At 43.5% G+C, this 22,064-nt stretch overlaps 3 protein-coding genes across 4 annotated transcripts in view; 1 reads left to right on the top strand and 2 right to left on the bottom strand.

Annotated features, from left to right (window-relative positions):
* The window catches only part of LOC105926375 (beta-chimaerin), a gene marked incomplete in the record, with an annotated part of 68,983 nt that extends 65,853 nt beyond the window's left edge, over nucleotides 1-3,130 (bottom strand). Inside the window, 1 exon segment of the mRNA XM_036132775.1 lies at nucleotides 2,480-3,130. Coding sequence (XP_035988668.1) covers nucleotides 2,480-2,528 — 49 coding nt within the window.
* Nucleotides 3,131-5,185: 2,055 nt separating this feature from the next.
* On the top strand, nucleotides 5,186-11,445 carry cpvl (carboxypeptidase vitellogenic like). Its single transcript, XM_012862687.3, has 13 exons — nucleotides 5,186-5,322; nucleotides 5,492-5,673; nucleotides 5,828-5,949; nucleotides 8,265-8,379; nucleotides 8,469-8,527; nucleotides 8,640-8,719; nucleotides 8,838-8,904; nucleotides 9,463-9,585; nucleotides 9,764-9,895; nucleotides 10,018-10,116; nucleotides 10,217-10,390; nucleotides 10,477-10,659; nucleotides 10,745-11,445. The coding sequence occupies exons 1-13, from the start codon at nucleotides 5,318-5,320 to the stop codon at nucleotides 10,841-10,843; spliced, it is 1,440 nt and encodes a 479-aa protein (XP_012718141.2). The 5' UTR covers nucleotides 5,186-5,317; the 3' UTR covers nucleotides 10,844-11,445.
* A 5,151-nt stretch (nucleotides 11,446-16,596) lies between these two features.
* creb5b (cAMP responsive element binding protein 5b) overlaps nucleotides 16,597-22,064 on the bottom strand; it is a 50,416-nt gene continuing 44,948 nt past the window's right edge. For both annotated transcript variants that reach the window (XM_012862714.3, XM_012862713.3), the window contains exons 8-11: nucleotides 20,452-20,769; nucleotides 18,972-19,199; nucleotides 17,643-17,751; nucleotides 16,597-16,754 (exon numbers count right to left, since the gene is read on the bottom strand). In XM_012862714.3, coding sequence (XP_012718168.2) covers nucleotides 16,597-16,754; nucleotides 17,643-17,751; nucleotides 18,972-19,199; nucleotides 20,452-20,769 — 813 coding nt within the window. The remainder of the gene's footprint in view (nucleotides 16,755-17,642; nucleotides 17,752-18,971; nucleotides 19,200-20,451; nucleotides 20,770-22,064) is intronic.

A 22,064-nucleotide genomic window follows, 5' to 3' on the forward strand; every position in this document is an offset into this window, starting at 1 on the left:
AAATAATGATACCCTTGCAGCAACCACTCCATCCCTGGCAGCGGTGCAGCTTGTAACCCCTGATAATTATATTGAGGGCCCAGCAGTAATGACAACTTTCCGATACCACAGAAAGAAAAGACTTTCCCCTTAAAGCAGCAGTGGTCAAAGAGGCTGTTTTTTTTTTTTTTTTTTCAGAATGCACACATGAGATAATGTTTTGTGAGGCATGTGGTTAGAGCGCAGACTGTATCAGCTTGGAGGCGAGTGTGTGCGTGTGCGCGCCGCCCACCGGGCTGCACCTCTGGAAATGTGACGCTGCCGTGTGGTCTACTCAGGATAGGGAGACAGTAAGAAAGTAAAACAAACACTGGATGTCCTGTGCGGTGTTCTTGCGCCTTTTCCCTTGCGACAACCCCAGTTTTTCTTCTCAACATTCAATCTAAATTCATACAATGCTGGTTTCTACTTGAAATGCTATCCGGGTGTACTTATAGTGCCTCGCAAAAATACTCTTACCCCTTCATTTTTTTCTTCTTCTTCTTTTCCCCACATTTTGTTCGAAACATAAACTTCAAGCCAATGTGATGGGATTTCGTGCAACGGAGGAACACAACGCAGTGCGTTAATTGGGACGGGAAAGAGAAGTGAGACACGGTGTTCAGATTTTGTGTGCACAATCTGAAAAGTGTGGCGTGCATTTATATCTAGCCCCTCCCCAGGCCAAGACAGGTTTAAATATCAGCAGACGGAACATTTTGATAATTCTTCTTTACAAAGTTCCTCAAGCTTTGTTAAATTGGACAGAGAGCTTGATATTTTTTGGTCAGAAAACAAATTTCCAGCTGCATTTAGATCTGTGCCTTGATCTAAACCATTCCATTCTAAGCTCAGGAAGTACACTTAGGGTGGTTGACCTACTGAAAGATGAACCTCCAAACGTGGGACTGAACGCACCTGCCCTGTATTTAGCTCCGCCCATCTTCCCATCAACTGTGAACACCTACCCTATCAGGGTTAGCACCATCTCTAGGGTTCGACATGGGGATGTGTTGTGTTCAGGGTAATGTGTATTCGTACTTTTACGCAACACGTTCCACTTAACGTGGGGGCCAGAAAGTTCAAACCTCCCATCTGACCAAAGCACCTTCTTTCACATATTTGCTGCACGGCTTGTGGCAAACAGCTGCAAGTCATATGGGGGCAAAGCCATTCTTATTTCTTTCAACAATGGCCTTTTTCATGTTGTTGGAGGACTAGTAGCTGTCCCACCTGGGCTTTGGATCTCTGCCGTACACAGCAGGGTTGTTCCTTAATAATTATAATAATAATAATAAACACATTACAAAGTTTCAATGAACAGGCAATTACAATGAATAGGCATTCTTGAACAGATGTGTTCTGAGTTTAGACTTGGTCTTCATGATGCTGTTTGTTCGCTCATGTTCCCTCTGAGAGTTTCATAGCACAGCTGCATTCATACTGAAATTAAATTACACAGGAGGACTCTGTTCACTATTCAGGAGATATCTGAAGGTATTTAGTGCACTGTATTTTACGAAAGGATGGCAAAACCCCAATAAAAGGCAATACGGTTTGTGGTTATAATCTCAGAAAATGTTTTAAAAAATTAAAATAGAAAAGGGGGCTAAATACTTTGACAAGGTACTGTAAATATGTTTTTTTTTTTTTTTGTATAACTGCTGAGCCATTATCAGACATATACCTCAGCTTTGGTGAAGCTTCTACATCAAACACTAGAAGGATAAAGGAGTTTAGGCTTTGTACCACACGTCACATTTTATCAACTCAAATATGAGGGTGGTGTTTTTTTCTCTGGGTTTATTTGAACAGCTGATAATCCATTTTTTCCTCATTCTGCAAAACAAATCTTCAAAATAAAATCACATATCAACATATGCATTAATTTCACAACACTACATTCCTATTTTAAAAAAAAGGGGGTAACTTGAGCTGTGCTGCACTCACTGAGGCATGGCATATTAGAATTTCTCACAGTGTCAGAAAACATCTCAGCATGGTGCTGAGGGGGGGGGGAATGGCACACTTTATACGCATGCCAAAAACAATCCTCAAAGCCAACCAAGTGGAAAGTCAATATAGGATTTATGGAGACGACTGGCAATCCAACAACGACATCCAGAGCCAGAGCCCCACTGAACGCATCTCACAACCTTAGAATAAAGCAAAACGGACACTTCCTCTCTCTCCCCCCCACACACACAACATTTCCACACCTGCATGCAGCTACAGCTGACAGCGAAGCTTTCCCATCACTATTCAGAGCAGTTTGGAATAAGCGCTGAAAGATTAAGGGGGGCATGTGTCATCATGTACAGCTCAATAAAACGTGCAAAAGTTGAATTTAAGTCAGACGTGATGTTTAAGGATTCTAATTAAACAGGATGTACACGTCTTGAAATCACAATAAAGCTCGTTGCTGTTGTTATTATTATGGTAAGTAAAGGTGGGCTCCTACCAGAGGAAACGGATGAACCTGAGAGGCTGGAGGTGCTGGACGCTGCCATCCCAGCCAGTTTGGAGACTCGGTCACTCCCAGTTGGCCAAGGTGGGCTCACGGCGGCTCGTCCCCGGCGGTGCCTCCATGCCACTTCAACGCGCTGCACCTTTTTGACGGCTGATCATTTCATGCCTCCTTTAAATCTGGAACCCCACCGCCAGTCCTGTCCGTCTGTCGGAATCTGCTGATCCTCCACCCCCTCCTCCTCCTTCTCCTCCTCCTGCTCCTGCTCCTCGGCGCGGCGCGGCGCGGCGAGGGGCTGCCGCATTTACCCACGACCAGATCACAACACGCTCCGTGTGGATCAGCCCCGCCGAAGCGTGTCCGCGCACCGAGCAGGAACGCCGGAGTTTTCCTCCATGCGCAGATCGGCTCTGCTTTCCATGTGCCACTTTAAGGGCTGCGATAAACACACGGCGGCGTAGACGCGCCTTCTTAAAGCGAAAGTTTGAAACGCTGTCAGGGGGGAAAAGCAAAACAACCGACTTTTCTTCCCCCTGTCTGTAAAATCCCAGGGGTTTTTTTCTTTTCTTGAAAGCTGCTGTTTAATGAGCCATGGAGGAGCCCGACTGGTTGAACCACATGATGCCAGCTCTGGCGCTGTGGATTTTCACCAGAGACCTTGTTGAGTCATGTTACGGTGGAGGAGCGGAATGCACGGCTGGGTTCTGGCGCCATCTGGTGGACATTTTGATACACACGGGATTTTTTTAGACTCAAAAACACAACGATGATTAAAAACTATTCAACTATTCAATTTTAGTTGTCTGAAGTATTATCAAATTATTATTTATGCATGCTTTCATGTAAAGGAAACTGGCTATAAATATATACATTTTTTACATATAATTTGAAAACATCCATCCATTGTGTGTCCGTGCAGACTAGTGCCTATGTCCTCGCGAGAGGTGAAGTACACCCTGGACATTTTTATTTAAAATATTAACAATTATTTATTACCTAAAATTCTTAAATTCCAATTTGACGTTATTATATATTATTTCAGGGATAGTCAAATAATTCGTGGTTTATTTGCCACAGTGCACCATTAAATCATTTTCCTCTTTGTAAATTTCTTTTGTTCCTGTTTATTTTTATTTATTTTTTTGTTAGTCACCCATCAATGCTTAATATCATCAAATAAATTCTATCAGGCACAGATAACCCGTAAGAGGCTCCAATCTTTTGAAGACCCAAACAGGTTTCCATCCAGCAATCTCCTGTATTCAGCTCCATCCATGTTCCCATCCACTCTGACCAGCTTTCTGGTCCCTGATGAAGAAGAACACGCCCACAGCCTGATACTGCCACCTCCGTGATTCGCAGTTAGTATGGTGTGTTCAGAGTGTTGTGTAGTGTTAGTTTTAGCCACTCAAGGAAGGAAAAAATAATTCAGCACTCATCTGACCAGAACATCTCTTTTTATCTGGTTCCTGTGTCCCCAAATGATATGTGGTAAACCGTAAAGGACTTCAATGGGTTTCTTCACTTTGCATAAAGGCCGAAATGTGTGAAATCATCTGTTGTCCTGTTCACAGATTATTTCACCCGAGCTGTATTTGTGTCCAATGGCCTCAAAGCTGCTTCTCTTATTGAAGTTGCCTGGCCATGTCTTTAAAGACCAAGCCTTTACAGAGCAGCTCTGTTTATACTAAGATTTAATTACACGTAGATTAACTCTCCAGTGTTCTGTATTTACTAATTCATTGATTTCTGCGGGGGAGGGTTAGGGTTAGGGGTTGGTTTCGGGTTTGCGTAATTTATTTAGGATTTTCAGGGAAAAGGATTCTTCATATGAATGCATGTTGCCCCTTTCAGAGCTGTATTTAGAAATATTCTAAAGACAACACATCAATTATTTTGATGACTTCAAGGTTATGCACTACTTTACCATTTACCATTTAATTTGTGATGATCGATCACATAAAATTCAAATAAAATACATTAAAGGCTGTGGTTGTAACAAAACAGAAAAAATGTTCAAGGATAGAAATTTTTGCAAGGCATAGAATAGAATAGCCTTTATTCATCACACACTGGTACAGTTCTCTTGGCAATGGTAAAGCTCAACTACACAATCTACGCCATTATATTTATACATAAAAAATATAGGAATAAAATGCACTAATAGAAGAATTGTTTTAAAATGAGACACGAATATAAGAAATTGCAACATGTAAAGTAAAGTATATACCTCTCTACATAGCTCCATTATATAGACATAATACAACAGATTTTTGTCTGGAATGAATGCAGCTACTGCATAGATATATACCAGATAGTGGACAGGGTTGCATATCGACATTGTAGGAACTCCGAAACTCATTGCTCATGTTTCTTAAAACTATAATAATTCTTAATAACTCACCACTAAAAAAGATAAGAAGAACAAGTTTAACTAAATAACTGGAGCTTGTTTTGACAGATAAATGCTTAAATTCTGCACAGACAGCAGTGACACATTGCTGACGTAAAGCTCCCCAGTATTTCAGCGTGTACAAACATTTTCTGAATAAATGTCAGAACTGACAAACGAGCTGACAGACATTTTCTCAGAGCAATGCCGTTTTTCCTCTCTGGAGCCAAAACGTCAGATATGCCTTTTTTCCCCCTGCGAGACAGCGTCCAGGGCCACATTCACCACGACGGAGGTGAAATCACGTGGTCCATGGCAGCTCACGTGACTTCAAATCTTGTCACGTGACTGTGGTTCCTCGTGAGTTGGTTTCTCTTCAATCTCTCCGCTGGTAGCTTCTTCTTTATCGCCGCTGGAACTCAGTCAGAGACGGCAGCAGGATGAGGTGAGTGCCGGTAAAGCTCCGTGTCTCCCGGAGCTCACTGCGGGCTGGGCTGGGGTCCCTGACTCGGTGCTGCGGCGTTTGAGGCTCACACACCCGGATGCGGCAGGCTGTGCGGGTCCGTGGGGCTTATGTGAAACCTGCCACTGTTTGTTTGGGTTGTTTTTTTCAGGACGCCGAGGGAAACTCTGGCTCTCCTGTTCCTCTGGGCCTGTCTGGACTCGGCGGCCGCCGCTCGGAGCTGCTCGTCGTTCTTCTGCAGGAAGACCCACCGAGTCAGCGGTGTGCGCGGAGCGGACCCCGGCGCCCCGCTGTTCGTCACTCCCTACCTGGAGAGAGGCGCCGTGGATGAAGGTGAGGGGGACATCCCTGAAATTAACATAATAATAATAATAATAATAATAATAATAATAATAATAATAATAATAATAATGTATTATTATATTTTTTTACCCCCTGTAATGTTTAACCATATTTTACGCCGACGCGCCTCGGTGACTTGGCGCAGCCAGGAAACTGAGTGCGGTTGGAAAGATGCCCGGAGCAAACGTCAAGAGCTACGCCGGCTACTTCACGGTCAACAAAGCCTACAACAGCAACCTCTTCTTCTGGTTCTTCCCCGCATACATGGTGAGCTCAGCGTGTCCGACAGGATCAGATTTTATTTGATCAAGAATCTTCACACACTTCCCTTTTAATCCAGAGTGAGCGTCTGCACTCTGTCATTCACACCAGGAATCCCTTCAATGATGATTAAATCTGCAGCAGAAAGGGAAATTGAGGCCATTGTGGAGATCCTTCTTTTTTTTTTTTATTACGTCTATAAATCGGTAACTCTGAGTTTTAATCAAACTCTTTTCCCCACAGTGCAGAGAGTCACATGCCTTCTCCCTGACGTGCAATAAAGCCTGAACTTCAGACAATATACAGGAAACAGAACTGAGTCTTGGAAGACGTCTGCAGCCAGGTTGCAGCTGGCCCTCTAAAACGCCTTCACAAATATGTCTGTCTGTACCGTCAGACATTAACCGAGCAGGATTTATTTAAACTGTTCAGATATCCCGATCCAGACTGAACAGACCTCCAGCAAGTTGGAATAAATAAGAATTTGGTTTGCATGTTTTAAAATTTACTCTCCGATGTACACTGGCTCAAAATTAGGCATGCAAGATCAAATATAAACATAGGTCCTCACTAATGTTTGGTTAAAAGTTAACCTTTGAAGTTCAACCGCATGCATTTACCAGAAATCGGGATACCGTCGAGGTAGTTGAGCGCTCGTCTTGGCAACGTTGGTTTAGACCGATGAGTTCCGTTGGCACAGACCAAGCTTTTAGTCTTGGTCCACAAATGTTCAGCTGGGTAGAGGTAGGTTAGTCTTTAGAAACATAATGTTAGCCGTGTTTTATCCATTTCCATCCCGTTTTGCTTTTCGTTTTGGACCATCGTCATTTTGGAGCACCCAATTTTGTTCAAGTTTCAAACATGCAACTGTTAACTCGCAGCAAAGGTAGACCTCGTTTTTCCAACAGCTTCCAGCTTGGACCTTGCAGAGTCAATGATTGTCTCTGATCATCCTGGTAAATTTCCGTTTGTTTAAAGCTGACAGTTCGGGTCAGATGTCTGAAACTTGGATAAGGACGGCGGCTCCGGCTAAACAATGATCCAAACGCGCGTTGAAACTGGTTTTGAGGTGAACAAAGTCTGTTCGCACGGAGCCTTTGGAAAGCCCTGAGCTTTGGCTACACCAAACTTTTAGACTCTCTGCTTGAACGCCAGGTCTGTGGCGATGGTCAGATCAAGAATCTGTTACCATATTGACTTTTTTGATGAGGCAGACAGCGGCTCAGAATGCACGCAATTACACATAAAACACAGACATGACAGGACATAATATTTCCACGCTTTTCTTGTTTTAAATGAGTTGATTGCACTGGCCATCAACACTGCCTGAGGGGCCAAATAATGCAAATAGTCCTTAGCAGCTAATGGACTCTTTTCTGACTCAAAAGTCAAACAGCAGTTTCTGATACTGTGCAATAAGTGTAGTTGCAGAACTGCGCAATTTGCATGGATGTCTGGCCAGACAGTCTCTGAGAAGTCAAAGTGTGAAAATGCACATTTGTTAGTGAGAGACGGTGTAACTCACGGGACACCAACATGGTGCCCCCAGTACCGTGTGTGGTGTCCTCAAGACTGTTAAAAAAATGGCACAACCCTCCAGTGAGCTGCATTTTAAATATTTTATTTAGTTGCTCTTCCTTTTTAATCATACTGGTATTTACATAGATTTAAAGGCATTAAAACATGTTCATATTACATGAAGTTAAGGTGAGCTCTGAATCTTTACTTCATAGGTCAATGGTCAGTGCAGGTAGCCCTATCATATGACACAGTACCAATGAAGTAGCTCAGTTACGACAAGGTTGGTTACCCCTGGTGTAACTGAGTGATTGGATCAAGAACCAGTTGTGTGTTGGTAACATGTAACAGACATCCAGCAGGGGGCGATAGCCCTCACAGCTTTGGGATGAAGCTGTATACTTAGAAATTACACAATTGATCTATACACGTTCTCCCAATTCATATTTTTTTTATAATGCAGATTTTTATTTTATTGTTGTTTGTGAGATTATGCTAGCCAGAGAAAAAAAAAAGGATAGAAAAATATTAAAAACCCTTAATCGGTATGAGATTAATGGCTGTGAGTGCATGGAAACTTCTGAACTGTATGTCTGGTGTTATTTACACTGGAATGGGCCTTTTATTAATTCAACATATTTCCAGTCTTGCAACCATAAAACTGTAAATTTAGCTATTCATTCTTCAAGAATCAGACTTTAAAAAAACGTTCTCCCAACCTTAAGTTTTTCTTTTAAAACCTACCTCACCACTAGATGGCGCTGATGTGTTAATTTTACCCCTGTCCTGTCCCTGGCTTCCAGGCCGGCCAGGACAAGGCCCCAGTACTGCTCTGGCTGCAAGGTGGACCCGGCGGCACCTCCATGTTCGGTCTCTTTGTGGAACACGGACCTTATGTGGTTTACAAGAACATGACCGGTAAGAACCGGTCCGTCAGAGACGAGCAGTAGACCTAATGCTCCCCTCTTACACTTTGTGACGGAGCGTCGGCATTTCTGTGTTTGCAGTCGGTTTGAGGGATTACGCCTGGACGAGCAGATATTCGGTTTTGTACATTGACAATCCGGTATTTATTTCCACTTTATTTAACTTATTTAAATAACAAAATTAATACATCACATAAAGCCACATTTTAACTTGACAGGTAAAATCCTAAAAGGTGTGGTTTTGTTTTGTAGGTTGGAACAGGCTTCAGCTTCACTGACGATGACAGGGGCTTTGCTCAGAACCAGGATGACGTAGGCCGAGATCTGTACAGGTCTGCTGTCCTGCTCAGCCATTAAATATTGTTACATTACAAATAACATATTAAATATATCCCTGGAGTTTTTCTGCCTTATTTGCTTCTAACTTGTCATTTTCTTCTTCTTTTAAAGTGCTCTGACACAGTTCTTCCAGCTCTTTCCAGAGTATCAGTCCAATGAGTTTTATGCAACTGGGGAGGTAAGTTTAGCCTTTTAATCTTTGCACATTAAAAGCCTTGGATGAGTTTTTTTTTTTTTGTTAATTTATAAAAACAGACTTCCAGTTAGATGTTGATGCACTCACCAGAGGCATAAATAAGATATTATTTTAGTTTTTCAAACTCGCAGATAAACTGTTCAATGATTTTCAAACAAGAATACGTTGACAAATTTGAATTCACTGCAGATTTTCTTTGATGCAAATGGACTCAAAGTGATAAATACTGACTATACAGATAATAGTTTTATATGTGGGCTTTAACAAGATGCAGAGAAACCCTATTATTATTATTATTAATCTACAACGCCTGTTATAAATCTGACCAATTAAAAGTTAGCTGCCCATGGTAATGGCTGCTTTAAAGTGGACAGAGGCTATTTTTAAATAGTTTAGCCTGACCTTAAAGACGCGGGTACCAGACAGGATGATGATCCTAAACACCGCTGGTTTTTGGGTTGGATAAAGTATGAATATGTAAATCTCTCAGGCTCTGATCTTATATGTGGTTTTCACATTGCATTTTTCTTATTTCTGCAGTCATATGCTGGGAAATATGTTCCTGCCATTTCCTACTACATCCACAAGAACAATCCCACTGCAAAGGTGAAGATCAACTTTAAGGGCATGGCTATTGGTGATGGACTCTGTGACCCAGAACTGGTGAGTATCTGGCAAACCTTCAGTCCTGCGATGCTCCTTAAACTGGGGCATCTGCAGTTTCCTCGTTTCCGAGGAGGATATCTGTAGATAATCACTCCGTAGCTCTACATATTTCAAATGTAACGGCATTGGATGTCAGATCCCACCTCTTTTCCTGTGAAACCTTACTCCCCGTCAGATGCTGGGCGGTTATGGAGAGTTCCTGTATCAGACGGGAATGATAGACGAACTCCAGAAACAGTACGTGGAAAAGCAGACGGACCTCGGCGTGGAACTCATCCAGCAGCAGAAATGGGTGGAGGCTTTTAAGGTAGAACCCAGAATGCTTCTTTGTGCCATCCAGCTTCTTACTACCTAGATTTGGAGTCATTTTTTTTAATCATGCACCTTGGAAAGCATCTTCCCACAAGTCGTTTTCTTTTCTCACTTCAGGTTTTCGACTCTTTGCTGAACGGCGACGTGGATCCGTATCCCTCCTTTTTCCAAAACGCCACAGGCTGCACCAACTACTTCAACTACATGACATGCCAGGTAGTCCGAGATCAGAGCGGCGGTCGGCCATGTTTTAAAAAAAAAAAAAAAACGTCCAGTGCTTTCATACGTCGCCGCACTCTCCTTGCGTCTTTCACAGGAGCCTGAAGACCAGGAGTACTTCTCCCAGTTTGTGACCCTGCCTGATGTGCGGAAAGCCATCCACGTGGGCAACCTGACCTTCCATGACGGCTCTCAGGTGGAGAAGCACCTCCTGCAGGATGTCATGAAGAGCATCAAACCGTGGCTGGGGGTTCTGATGGACAACTACAGGGTAATACACAACGGAGACTTCCCTCAGGAATAGTTCAATTTCTGAAACAGAAATTTACTAAAAAGCTACGTGACGCTTGCTCTCAGGTCCTGATCTACAGCGGTCAGCTGGATGTGATCGTAGCCGCTCCTCTTACCGAGAGGTTCCTGCCGACTGTCAACTGGACCGGAGCCGCCGAGTACAAAGCGGCTCCGCGGTTCCCCTGGAAGCTCCAGCCCGACGACGCCGAGGTGGCCGGTTACGTCAGACAAGTCCGAGAGTTTTTCCAGGTGAGCAGACGTGCAGGACGGGGGCCGCAAAAGATGCGCGTGTAGATGAGCGGGCGGAGTAACCATCCTTTTTGCTCGTGCACAGGTCATCATTAGAGGAGGAGGACACATCCTGCCCTACGACCAGCCGGCCAGGTCCTTTGACATGATCGACAGGTTCTTGTCAACAAAGAGCTGGGTGTGAAATGAAATCGGCACGGGCTCATAGTCATCACTGATTCAGCGTTGATTCTAAAGACTGTTGATTGTCACAGCACATGTAAATAAAATTTTTTTTTTTGTATATATTAGTGAAATGAATAAAAAAAAAGTATTTTGTCACTTATCTGATTCATAATTTCTCATCAACTGAAATCAGTCAATTTTCTTGTTTTGTTATAGGTTAGAAAAGTTTGTTTTTTGAACAACTTTGAGGGTCCTTCCAGATGTTTGCCTTAGTCTCAAACTAAAAGTCCTTTTTTTATTTTTTATTTTATTTTCGATTGTTTGAAATAAAATGTCTTGATTTTGGTAAGACTTGATCCTGTTCTGATGGTTTTAGTGATTTCGAAACTATCCACAAGGGGTCGCTATACTCCAATTGATTGCAACTGCAGACAAAAGCCAATAAAAAGGCAGCTTGTTCCTCACCACAACAATGGTCAATGATGGAGTGTTTTCTTTTTAAAGTTGATGCAATAACATGTTTAATCTGCTGCATTTTGGTCTAAAAGATTGCAGACTCCCTCTGTAAAATATGTAGCATGTTTGCCACAGCTTTTGGAAATAAATCTGCTACCTCATGAACATTTTCCAGCCTGCCTTGTTGTTCTTTTCTTAAATCAGCTATATGAAGAAGCAGGAATTGGTTTTGGAAAACATCTAACATTAGAAGATCCATTCTTTCTTTAAACAACTTTAAATGGTGTGCCTGATTTACACCATAAGAAAAACATTTAATAGTTACAAATGTTTTATTGAAAATACCTTTTTATTTATTTTTTTTTTTCCTTTCAAAGAGTACCTGCAGAAATGAAATGTGATAAAATTGTGATGTTTTGGGGGGAATGTGTGCCTCTACACTAGATTTTAAACTTGATTATTTTTGAATCAGTATGAATAAGAAAAAATGTTTTATCAGAAGTAAAAGGACATATTCAATTATTTTAGTTCAATATGGATAACTAATGACAGTTCTTATTCTGAAAATAAAGATATAGTTTGAGGGCTTAAAGGCTACCACAATCCTTAACAATCACCAATATAGTCCTTTTAATTAAAATGAATGGAATCAAACGCCAACTTCAAGATAATTATCCAGCTGAGATATTAACGACTCGTGTTTCTAAGGCGTGGTGGTCAACACACAGAGTTGCCCACTTTTCTCTGACTTGTCATGTCAGAAAGTAAATTAGAATACAACTTACTTTTCCCCCGACGGTGCCACTCCTGAGGTAAAGACACCCTGGGTGTTTAGCCACATCGTCCTAATCAAAAACGGCACAACTATTACATTTGATCCGTTCAGTTGCTTCCCAAACTCACCACCTTCTAAATTTCCTTTCGGCATTAAAATGTTAGATTTGTTGCAATGACAGAACAAAATGAAATGATTCAAAACTCCTGACATCCTAGGTATAAATAAGTCTGGTTTGATTGTTTTTTTTTTTTGTGTGTTCAGTTTTATAAAATTTAAGTTGTTTTAACATGTGATCTTATTTTTCGTCAATCATGAAAGTGTAAAACGAAGCTCTGTTGGACATTTCTTTAAAAAAAATAAGTTGAAACGTTAAACATCTCTGCAGGGATGTTCATACATCTTAGCGTGAGCGTAACTGACACATCTATCTCTGAGGATCTAGGATGCACGCCCTGACGTTTCATCAGGCATCTATCAAGCTGTCTAGACGGCTTAATAATTAATGAGCATTCTAAACCTTTAAAGCATCTAACTATTTAATGAGCTGTAATTTTTTTTTCTTCCAAGGGCAAGCATCAAGAACAGCAGTTGATCATGTCACCTTTAGCAGGACTTGCTGCACACGCGTGTAAAACACATTTCAACACAAGCGACTCAGAACCCCCGAGCTAGATCGTATGTTACAGAACAAGTGCTTTATTTTCATACCGTAATGTAACTGCAATGACATTAAATGTCTGTACAAATGCAAAACACAACAAAAAAAAACAAAAAAACAAAGGCAACATAATTACAGACACAAACACACAGAAAATGTACAAAGTTATGCAGGCGTGACTGGATCCATCAGTTCATTTCATATAAACAAGGAGTTTAAGCGCTGGAATGAGTCTCCACGTTTAGGCGTACGACGGAAGGCAACAGGTGCTATGAAAACATTATTTACAAACGTACCACACATTTCATACTCCCTTCAAAAAGAAAGGTGGTGTCAATACATGTACAGGATTATAGAAATTAATGATATGTACAATATTTATAGGCTTAGATTTCAAATAATACAGCCGCAACACGGTAAACATGATGCTGCACGCGGAGACGCACACGTACTTCCATCTGACTTTTTTTTTGTTTTTGTTTTGTTTGCCCAACCGGCAGCGGCTGCTTTTCTTCGTAATAAACTTGAATTCAGAGCCAAAGAAAGGAAAGTTATACGCAACTTCTACTGATTCCAGTTAAAGCATTCTGAGGTCATTAACATATTTGTTCACATGCAAAAGGTTAAGTCGGAATGGTCATTCGGACATCATCTCCATCATTACTTTTACAAACTAAAAATAAGGCAAGCTTCAGGTCAGAGGGGTGGTACAAACAAAGCCCTTTTTTCAAGAGAATTTCTCTCTCCTTATTACTCCTACTGAGCTGCACATGCAGGCTCCAGCATCAAGAGACCGCATAAAAGCTACTTCTTTTGAGAACAACTGGAGCACAGGGTCAAACGATGTGACATCCATACTCTTAAAACTTTAGGTCCCCCCTTGTGATGCGAGCCAGGCACGGCCTCTCAAAAAAAATGGCAAAACACGGTCAGGTTTTTTTCTCGCTGGTGTGTGAGGAATGGGAGATCGCTGAGAATTACTCTGACCTTTTAATATGGCTATTCTACCCTCCGTCACGGCAGAGGACAAAAGTGCATAGACGACTCTGCGATCGCTCCACCTGTCAGTGGAATGTATTTCACCCATCATCCTGCAAAACACAGTGCATTATGGTCTGCATGCAACCCGGCTGACATTCCTGGTCATTGAGGGGGTGGGTAAGAAAAGATGTGGTCGACGTGAGAGGTTTGGAGGCTGGCATGGAGACAAAAAACGAGCAGGTGAAATGAGTATTTAACAAATCTAATTTTTCTTCTTCTCAGTAAATATCTTTCTATGGAGGGTGCCGACATGAGATTAACACCATATGTCAGCAACAAATGAAGCGATACACATATTAAAAAAAAACACTGAAACAAATGTGGCACAGGAAATCTCTCAAAATCTCTCAAAATCTTCACAACCTAATTGCGGCCGAAAGATACCGATGGTGTTGGTTACAAACATATTTCTAAATTTCCAAATGTTCCAGTGAGCAAGGTTAGGGCCACATATAGGTGTTCCTGGTAAAACATCCAACAGAGGAGGCAGAAAACATTTAGAAAAGCCAAGGACTACTTGCAGAGTGCTTAAGAAAGACCTGGTATTAGCCTCTATGCACTCACTGCACAAGACTCCACTGCTGAAGAAAAAGCGTGTTGAAGCTCATTTAAAGGAGCAATAAGTGATTTTTCACCACTAGGTGGAGATTGAACACTGTCTGCAGACCAAAACAAGACGTGTATAAAGACACAATCTCAGAGAGATAGTGTGTGACGTTAACTAACCATAGTCCATCTAAAAAAGACACCATTAGTTCTTTACAGAACTATTGGTTAGTTCTTTCTATCTAAAATAATGACATTTTGCTTATTTCTCCTTTAAAGTGTGCAGCAGAATCTTTGGACAAGTCAGTGAAACACAGGGGGGATGTAGCCTGGTCAGAGCAAAATGAAACGCTTTGATTGTCCTTGGACACATCAGGTTTGGAGGAGGAATGATATTGCACATCATCCCAAAAGCACCACACTAGCAGTAGTGTTCTGAGGTAATAACTTTATGGTGTGGGGCTGTTTTTTACTCATATGATAAGGTCAGACTTCATGTATTAAAGAAAAAAAAAAGAATGGAGGATTGTAATGGGACATTTGTGAATAGAAACTGAAGGTGAAATGAGACTGGGTGTTTAAGCAAGATGATAATCCCAAACATACGGCCAAGGAAACTGCTAGCATGGCCAGGTCAATCACCTGAGTGGAATCCAATAGGAAAAATAATCTTTGGACCGAACTAAAGAGCGGCGTGCATAGAGGAGGCTCCCAAAACCATCAAGAACTGAAGACGGTTAGCAGAGCAGGTCAAGATCAGAACTGAGCTACACATGCAACCAGTTTCCCTACATCCAACTTGTCCTAACATGGTCATTAACCAAAAAGGCCCCCCCCCCCACCTACTGTATTACATTGTTTTTAGCAAGCATGTTCAATACTTATTCCGTGTTACATTGCACGTCCTTACACACGATTTAGCATAATTTCAGTTTAAATTCTCTGCATGAGGAGATTACCTAGGTTGTTCCAGACATCTGGTCTGACTTTCATGAGAAAAAGATTACCTTGTTCAATACTCATTTTACCCGCCAGAGATCTATCTTGGTTACTGAGGAGTCTCCGCCTCCCATGTTACAGGCGTGAACAATTAAAGTGACAGATACTGAAAACGATTTTTAAAAAAGGTTCCTAAAGTAAGCAAAGATTAGAAAAAAAAATTTTTTTTAGGCACATCGTGACAACTTGGAAAACATGCCAACAAAGAAATGCTTTAAAGGTCGCCGGTTCCCCAAACGAAAGCAGTTTACAAAAACTCTTCTGTTTTCTCGTACATCCTTCACACTTTTCTGCCCTAATGCAGCTAACTGAACTTTGTTCTGCAGCGAAAAGAAGGAATAGACAACTATACAATATTAACAAGCATTTCTCACAATCAGACGTTAATTTCCTTTGGAATTTGAATCCAGAAAGCTGAATCCAAACACTCGAGACACGCAAAAAAAAAAAAAAAAAAAAGTCTTCAACAATTAAAGCTTGAGTTGGTCCTGCAGAACGAAGGAGTTGGTCTCAACCCCTGAGCTGCCTCACCACGATCACAGTGTTCAGTTCTGTAGCTGACACGACATCAAATGTTTTGGTCACTCTGATCCTAATGCGGGTGTACAGTAAGGAAAATGATCAATACTGCCATGTATTGCTTCCATTTGTTCACATGGTATCAACACTGTCATGCAGATTATAATAAAGCTCTCTAAGAGTTATAATGCCAGGGTGAATGCTAACAGTCATACCAGCTTTTGAGTCTTTGCAAAGGTGTAGCGCCAGTTTGACTTGGATTCTGAGTAAACCGCATGCTGCCTAAGTCCACCAGCGGTGCACAGGTTACAATACGACTCCTTAAATCAGTCTGTTATGTTTTCAGAGACGTAAGACGCGTTTCTGGGGAGCATAATCAGATGCTACTGGCTCCTTTCTCTGGTTCCACGACCACCACGGGTCAGCCTTGTACCATAACAAAATAGAAAAACTCCCAAAACTGATGTTGGAGATTAGCAACACTTTCTTTCTGCCAAATAAAAAAACAAAAAACACAAAAAAAACAGCAGACAGAGAAACAAAAGTGATCAAACCGTAGAGCCATTGCGCGTTAAAAGGGTTAGTCTATAAAAATATACTGGAGCTACTGTATAAAGAGCAGCCACGAGGGGCTTTTGAGGTTTTTCTCCGAGTAGAGTGGGCGGGGTGGGGGTGGGGGTGGGGGTGGGGGGGGGGGGCAGCATGTGCAGCTGGTAACCCTCAGAAAAGCAGAGGTGGAGGTGAAAAAAAAAAAAAAAAAGATCATCTCCAGCCCCTAATGAATAGGGTTAATGTCTGTGCGGTGGTTGGCCTGTCCGTGAACAGCGCCGCCCCCTACAGTCGTGGTGGAGGTGGTGATGGTGTTGTGCTGGATGACCTGCTGCTGCTGGGAGCACGCTGGGGTTGGACTGGCTGCCGGACTGCTCTCTGGACCTGAGGACACAGCAGAGACATCACTCAGTATAGACTGGGTATGCGGTATCTCCTTTTTTTTCCCCAAACAGAAAAGAAATCCTAAGATGCAACAATAAACACAAACCATTAGGTTATTATTAGCACAGAAAAAGCTATTTATTGGTAAAAAATATATATCTCTTTTTTTTAACATACAGATATGGTTTCCTTTTTAATACACACAATGTTACAAAACAATGAAAAAAAGGATAACACAAATGCAGTTAAGTGAATCGGTCATGTGTAACCATGCTGATGAATTTTAGACACACACTGACATCTGCACACAAGCTAGACTCATCAATGAAAGTCATTCCTGCCCTGTCTGGGATGCGGCTTTCGTGTGCATAAAAGAGCCATTCAGCCGTCGGGGACGTGAGCCTTATTTTCCTCTGCTAGCGCAGGGAGGCGCCTCGTCCCGTTCACATGAAAAACGTCACTTGAGTCCATATCAACGGGCGGCGCTCTGATGTCTGGCGAAGCTGAGCTCGAGCGCGGTCCAAAGCGTCCCAATGACTGCGGTCATTGGTGAGATTTTGCCAATTTGCAGACTGCGGGGGCTTTCTCGCGTCGACTCCCCGCTCACGGAGCGGCCGTCCGGATGGAAACACGAGTCTCTTGGGAGATTCAGACGACCGACTCCCGGTCCAGGCCGCCCGCCAGAGCGTGCAACACCCTAGTGCGAAAGAAAGAGTCCAGCGGCGAGCGTGGGAGCTGGGCGGCAGCACATCAGGGCAAAGCGTCCTGGCACACACGTTAGTTTAACGTCTGCACTGCTAAGGCACATCAGTGAAGGCGTAGCTTTGGTCACGTTCCCAAATGTGTGCATGCATGGGTTCATCTGTGTTTATGTTTTGGGCTACTCACTGAGGTAACCTTGGGACTCTTTCTGCATAGTGGTGATGGGGCAGTCCTTGTGTGTGAGCAGAAGCTGCTTGAGTTGAGTCACCTCATTCTTTAGCATGGTCACTTCATTCTGAAATGAAAGACGGTTCACATTAGTGGTGGGAACCCGCAAGCAAAAAATAAATAAATAGACCACTATTATTTAGAGTGCCTAGCAAAACCATTGATATTTATTTGATTAGACCAGCAGAAAGTAGAGCATGATTGTGACGCTAAATAATAATTGGACACGGCTTTAAAATGTTCATACTGCTAGGGGAAATCTTGTGTAACCAACCGCCTTCAGAAGTCAATTAGTAAATAGATTCCTGCACCCGGCATAATGAAGACCAAGGAGGATAAAGGTCAGACAGGTCTGGAATAAAACCGTAGAGAGGTTTAAAGGGTCTGTTCAGTCCGTCGTCTAAAAATGAGCAAAGCACAGCTACAAACCTACCAACACATGGCTGTCCATGTGAACTGATAAGTCCAGAGCATCTTTCCAGAGATCCACAGTTCAGATGGGATTCATCTGTTGATTTGACATTTATGAGCCATTCAGTCCTCAAGTCTAGCCTCAGTGGAAATGTGGCAAGAAGAAGGCCATTGTTGAAAACAAAAGCCACGTTTGCTGATTGCCAGATTGGCGGGCACAGAAGACATGCAGAAGAAGGTCGTCTGGTCAGACGAGACCAAATATGAACTTTTTGGCCGACGCTCATGTGATAACACTGCGAGTCACCCAGAAAACACTATTGCTGCTGCAGAATATGGAGGCGGCAGCAACATGCTGCGGGGATGCCTTTCTTCAGCAGACAGATGATGAAAGTCAGTTGGCTTTTAGAGAATGCAAAAATATTCAGGATTGGGGCAGAGGTATTGCTTCCAGCAGGACAACAACCGGGATTATAGAGCCACAGCTACCGTGGTTTAGGTCGAAGCATGTTCACATGTAGGAACGACCTTGGCCTGTGTTGAAAGTTAATGTTCACGGATGCTCACCATCCTATCTGACCTGTTATTTCACACATTTCTAGGTGTGTTTGGCTCACAGAGACATACCGCACAAAGACCTGCAGCTGTAACTGGTTCAACACTTTTCAGGTGGTTTTATTCACACAAATGTATCACAACCATGTCCATGTTAGGTACTACCTCCTGCTGGTCTGTCACATAAAACACAAATAGAGTACAGTGGACTTTGTGGTGGTAGCTGGAGAAACGTGGGAAAGGTCAAACATTTGCCGCGCACCGTACCTTACGGCTCAGAATCTCACACTGTAACATAAACGGCGAGCTTTATCTCGATACCTGAAGCTGCATGTTAGTCTGAGTGAGCTCCTCGGCTTTCTTCTCCAAGGACATCACCCACACTTTTCTCTTCTGCCGGCATCTCGTCGCAGCCGCCCTGTTTCGCTCCAGAAACTTTCGCCGCCGCTCGTCCGGGTCCTCGTCCACGACCCGCCTGCGCCGCCCGCCGCTGGGCGGGGGGGACTGCAGCGTCTGCGTGGGCTGCACCTGCTGGGTCGCAGGCGACATCTGAAAGACGCGGCACAAAAGACGGTCGTTAATCGGGAATCTCCGGGATGACACGGCGTCTGTCTGCGTGTGCAAACCTTCCTGGCGTGTGTGGAAAAACAGCCCGTCAGCTGTCTGCTGTCAAAGAGGCTCGTGTGTAAACATCTATACATTATCTCCTCCTTGCTTTTTAATGCCTAGCACCTTGCCCCAAAAAAACAACATCTGTTTGCAGCACGTGCCTCAGGAGCCGGGGCGGTGTGCGTCAGAGGTAAAGGACTGAGTGGGTGACTGAGTTGATTCACCAGAGTTGCCCACCTTGTTAAAGAGGTGTCGGGAGGCGGTTTTCCAACGCCCACTTCCACTCAGACTAACACCAGCCGACACGGTGAAAAAAGGCCCGTTTCTAAAAGCGTACGCGCTCTGACAGATCTTGACGTCTCCTTGGCAAAGTCAAGTGTTTTCAGTCTTCAGATCATTACCCCTTTTTTTATGAGCGCCACGCAAAACACAAGCTGCTTTAACGGCAGCTGTGCACACAGAAAGGGTTGTTTTAATGCCTTAATGGAACATCTGGAACATCCAACGAGTTGCATTTTTTATTTTTTTCTAGCGTCCTTCATCCAGAATGATTGGCGTCGCAAATGGCAGCAACAATGTGAGGAGAGAGTCGGAACGCTGTGAGCATCGTTTTTTTGTTAAATGAAACCTGACCACACGTCCATATACAGCTAACCGTTCCCAGGATTCTCCTCGGTGGCTGCAGTGCACCATCAGGACCGGCATTCACCTGAAGCTGTCGTGGGGCCACATCTCAGCAGCTTGTCGGTGCAGGATGAGCTTAGGGGGAAGTTTCCAAAAGACATTCGTAAGCGTCTTTTATGACCGCCACTTTATGGCTTCCTCTCGGAGCCATGCCCTCGTGACAGGCATCGAGCTCTGACCTGTGGCCGACCAACCGCAGAAGAAAAAACTTTTTTTTTTTTTTTGAAAAGCGGGCCAGGAAACTAGCTGGCGTTGAGGATGCAAGCGGGGGGAAACTGGGTTTGTCCGCGAAACCCTCTAATTTTAGGCATCATTTCAGCAATGCTTGTGCATTAAAACCACCAATAGCTTCTTCCAGAACTGCACAAAGGGCTACAGAAGCACTGCCCTCTTTTCAGTCAGCGACTACTCACTGCGTGGGAGATGTAATGCGTAATATAGTTTAATGTGTTATTAAACATGCGGCTTCGCCTTGAAAGCGCCATCCCTGGGAACTGGCTTGTCTTACCTGTGAGGCGGAGTGCATAGGAGGGTGCGGTGAGGTCTGGTGCGGGTGCCCCGGCAGGAGGTGAGGATTGTGGGAGTTGTGATGAGGGTTGTGTGCCTGCGGGTGGTGGTGCGCGCCCTGGCCGTGGCTGTGGTGGTGGTGTCCATGGTGCTGGTACGTGTGGGGGGGTGCTTGCAGGTGCTGGTGCGCGTGCGAGTGCATGTGATGATGGCTGCCCTGCTCCGGCCTCGTTGACATCATCTCCATCATGTGGCCCATGGAGTTCATGTTGCCGTTGGGGATGGCACCAGGGTGGTGGGAAAGGGCAGCTTTCAGCCTCTGTGTGGAGAAAAAAACAGACACGTACCGTTTACTTTGCTGTTTGCAATGTTGCGGCGCGGTTAGCACCGTTGGCGCCTCGCAGCAAGAAGATCTCAGGTTTGAACCCTAGCCTGCACCTCCTGGAGTTTGCACCTTCTCCCCGTGGATGCACGAGTTGTCTCTGGAAACCACGGCTTCCTCCACAGCCCATGTCTACTGGGTGTGTGTGCATGACTGTTTGATCTGTGTTTTTTAGTGATGGAGTGGTGAATCATCCACGGTGTACCCCACCTCTCACCCAATGACCGTTGGAAATAGGCAGCAGCCCCCGCTGGGACCCCGTATGGATAATAAGCAGGTGTAACCATTGGATGGATGGATGTGGCGCATCACACCTCTTTTGATATTTTGCCACATCACAATGTTGAGGCCCAGCAATGGATGGATAACAACGACTAAACACAGAGAAGAAAAGAGACGGGTAAAAACCCTGAACCCATTTCCATCTACAGCTACCAGGAAGGAGGAGTTTCATAGCTGGGATCACCATGACGTCACAGAGCTACAAATCTCTGACTGCATTTAGGGGAACACATCTTGATCTTGCTGGCTTAAGACTGCATCTTAAGAGAAACGTTGGTTCCAAAATAAGCATGGTCTGCTGTCTGAGTAAGCGGTGACCAAACCTGGCCGAACAAAAAGGCTGATTGCTTGGAAAGGCTGTCTGACATCCTGCTTAAAGGAATCTTAAAGGTGTCCCGAATGACTTCAGCGAAGCAGTTTTCCCTACTACCCTGAAGAAGATGGCTATGAAACTGCAGCTTGCATGCTACCAGCCTGCTCCAGTCCGAGTAGACAAAAAGTCTATTCAATTCTGACTTTGATCTCCTGAGAGAAAAAGTCTAAATTCTTAGATTAAAGTCAGAATTTAATAGATTTTTTTGAATGGCCCTAATCCCTTTCTGTACTGACTAGATGGAAAATTTGCAAACGTACATTTTTAAAGTCTTTGCACGAAACTCTCAATTGGATTTTAGTTAGGACTTTGACAGGAATCATCATGCTTTCAATCTACACTGTTCTGTCAAAGCTCTCATTTTTAGAGCCATCCTGCTGGAAGTTTCTCCTTTTTTGAGAGTCTAACTGGTTTTCTTCCAGGATTCTGACCAGTTTTCCTAATCTCCCGAAGATCCTCCCCGTAGCCTTCTGCTGCCACCACCATATTGTGTAAAGTTACGATTTTTGCCACACAAAAGGTTTTCCATATAGGCCGAAAATTTCACATTTGGTTTTATTTGTCCAGAGAAGCTTAT

This window comes from Fundulus heteroclitus, chromosome 3 (genome assembly GCF_011125445.2).
Source record: "Fundulus heteroclitus isolate FHET01 chromosome 3, MU-UCD_Fhet_4.1, whole genome shotgun sequence".
Taxonomy (NCBI): Eukaryota; Metazoa; Chordata; class Actinopteri; order Cyprinodontiformes; family Fundulidae; genus Fundulus; species Fundulus heteroclitus.

Excerpts from the sequence above, each read along its gene's own strand:
- cpvl (XM_012862687.3), top strand. Across the intron at positions 5,950-8,264 it reads GGTTCTTCCCCGCATACATG|GCCGGCCAGGACAAGGCCCC; the intron begins GTGAGCTCAGCG and ends CCTGGCTTCCAG. Across the intron at positions 8,905-9,462 it reads AGTTTTATGCAACTGGGGAG|TCATATGCTGGGAAATATGT; the intron begins GTAAGTTTAGCC and ends TTATTTCTGCAG.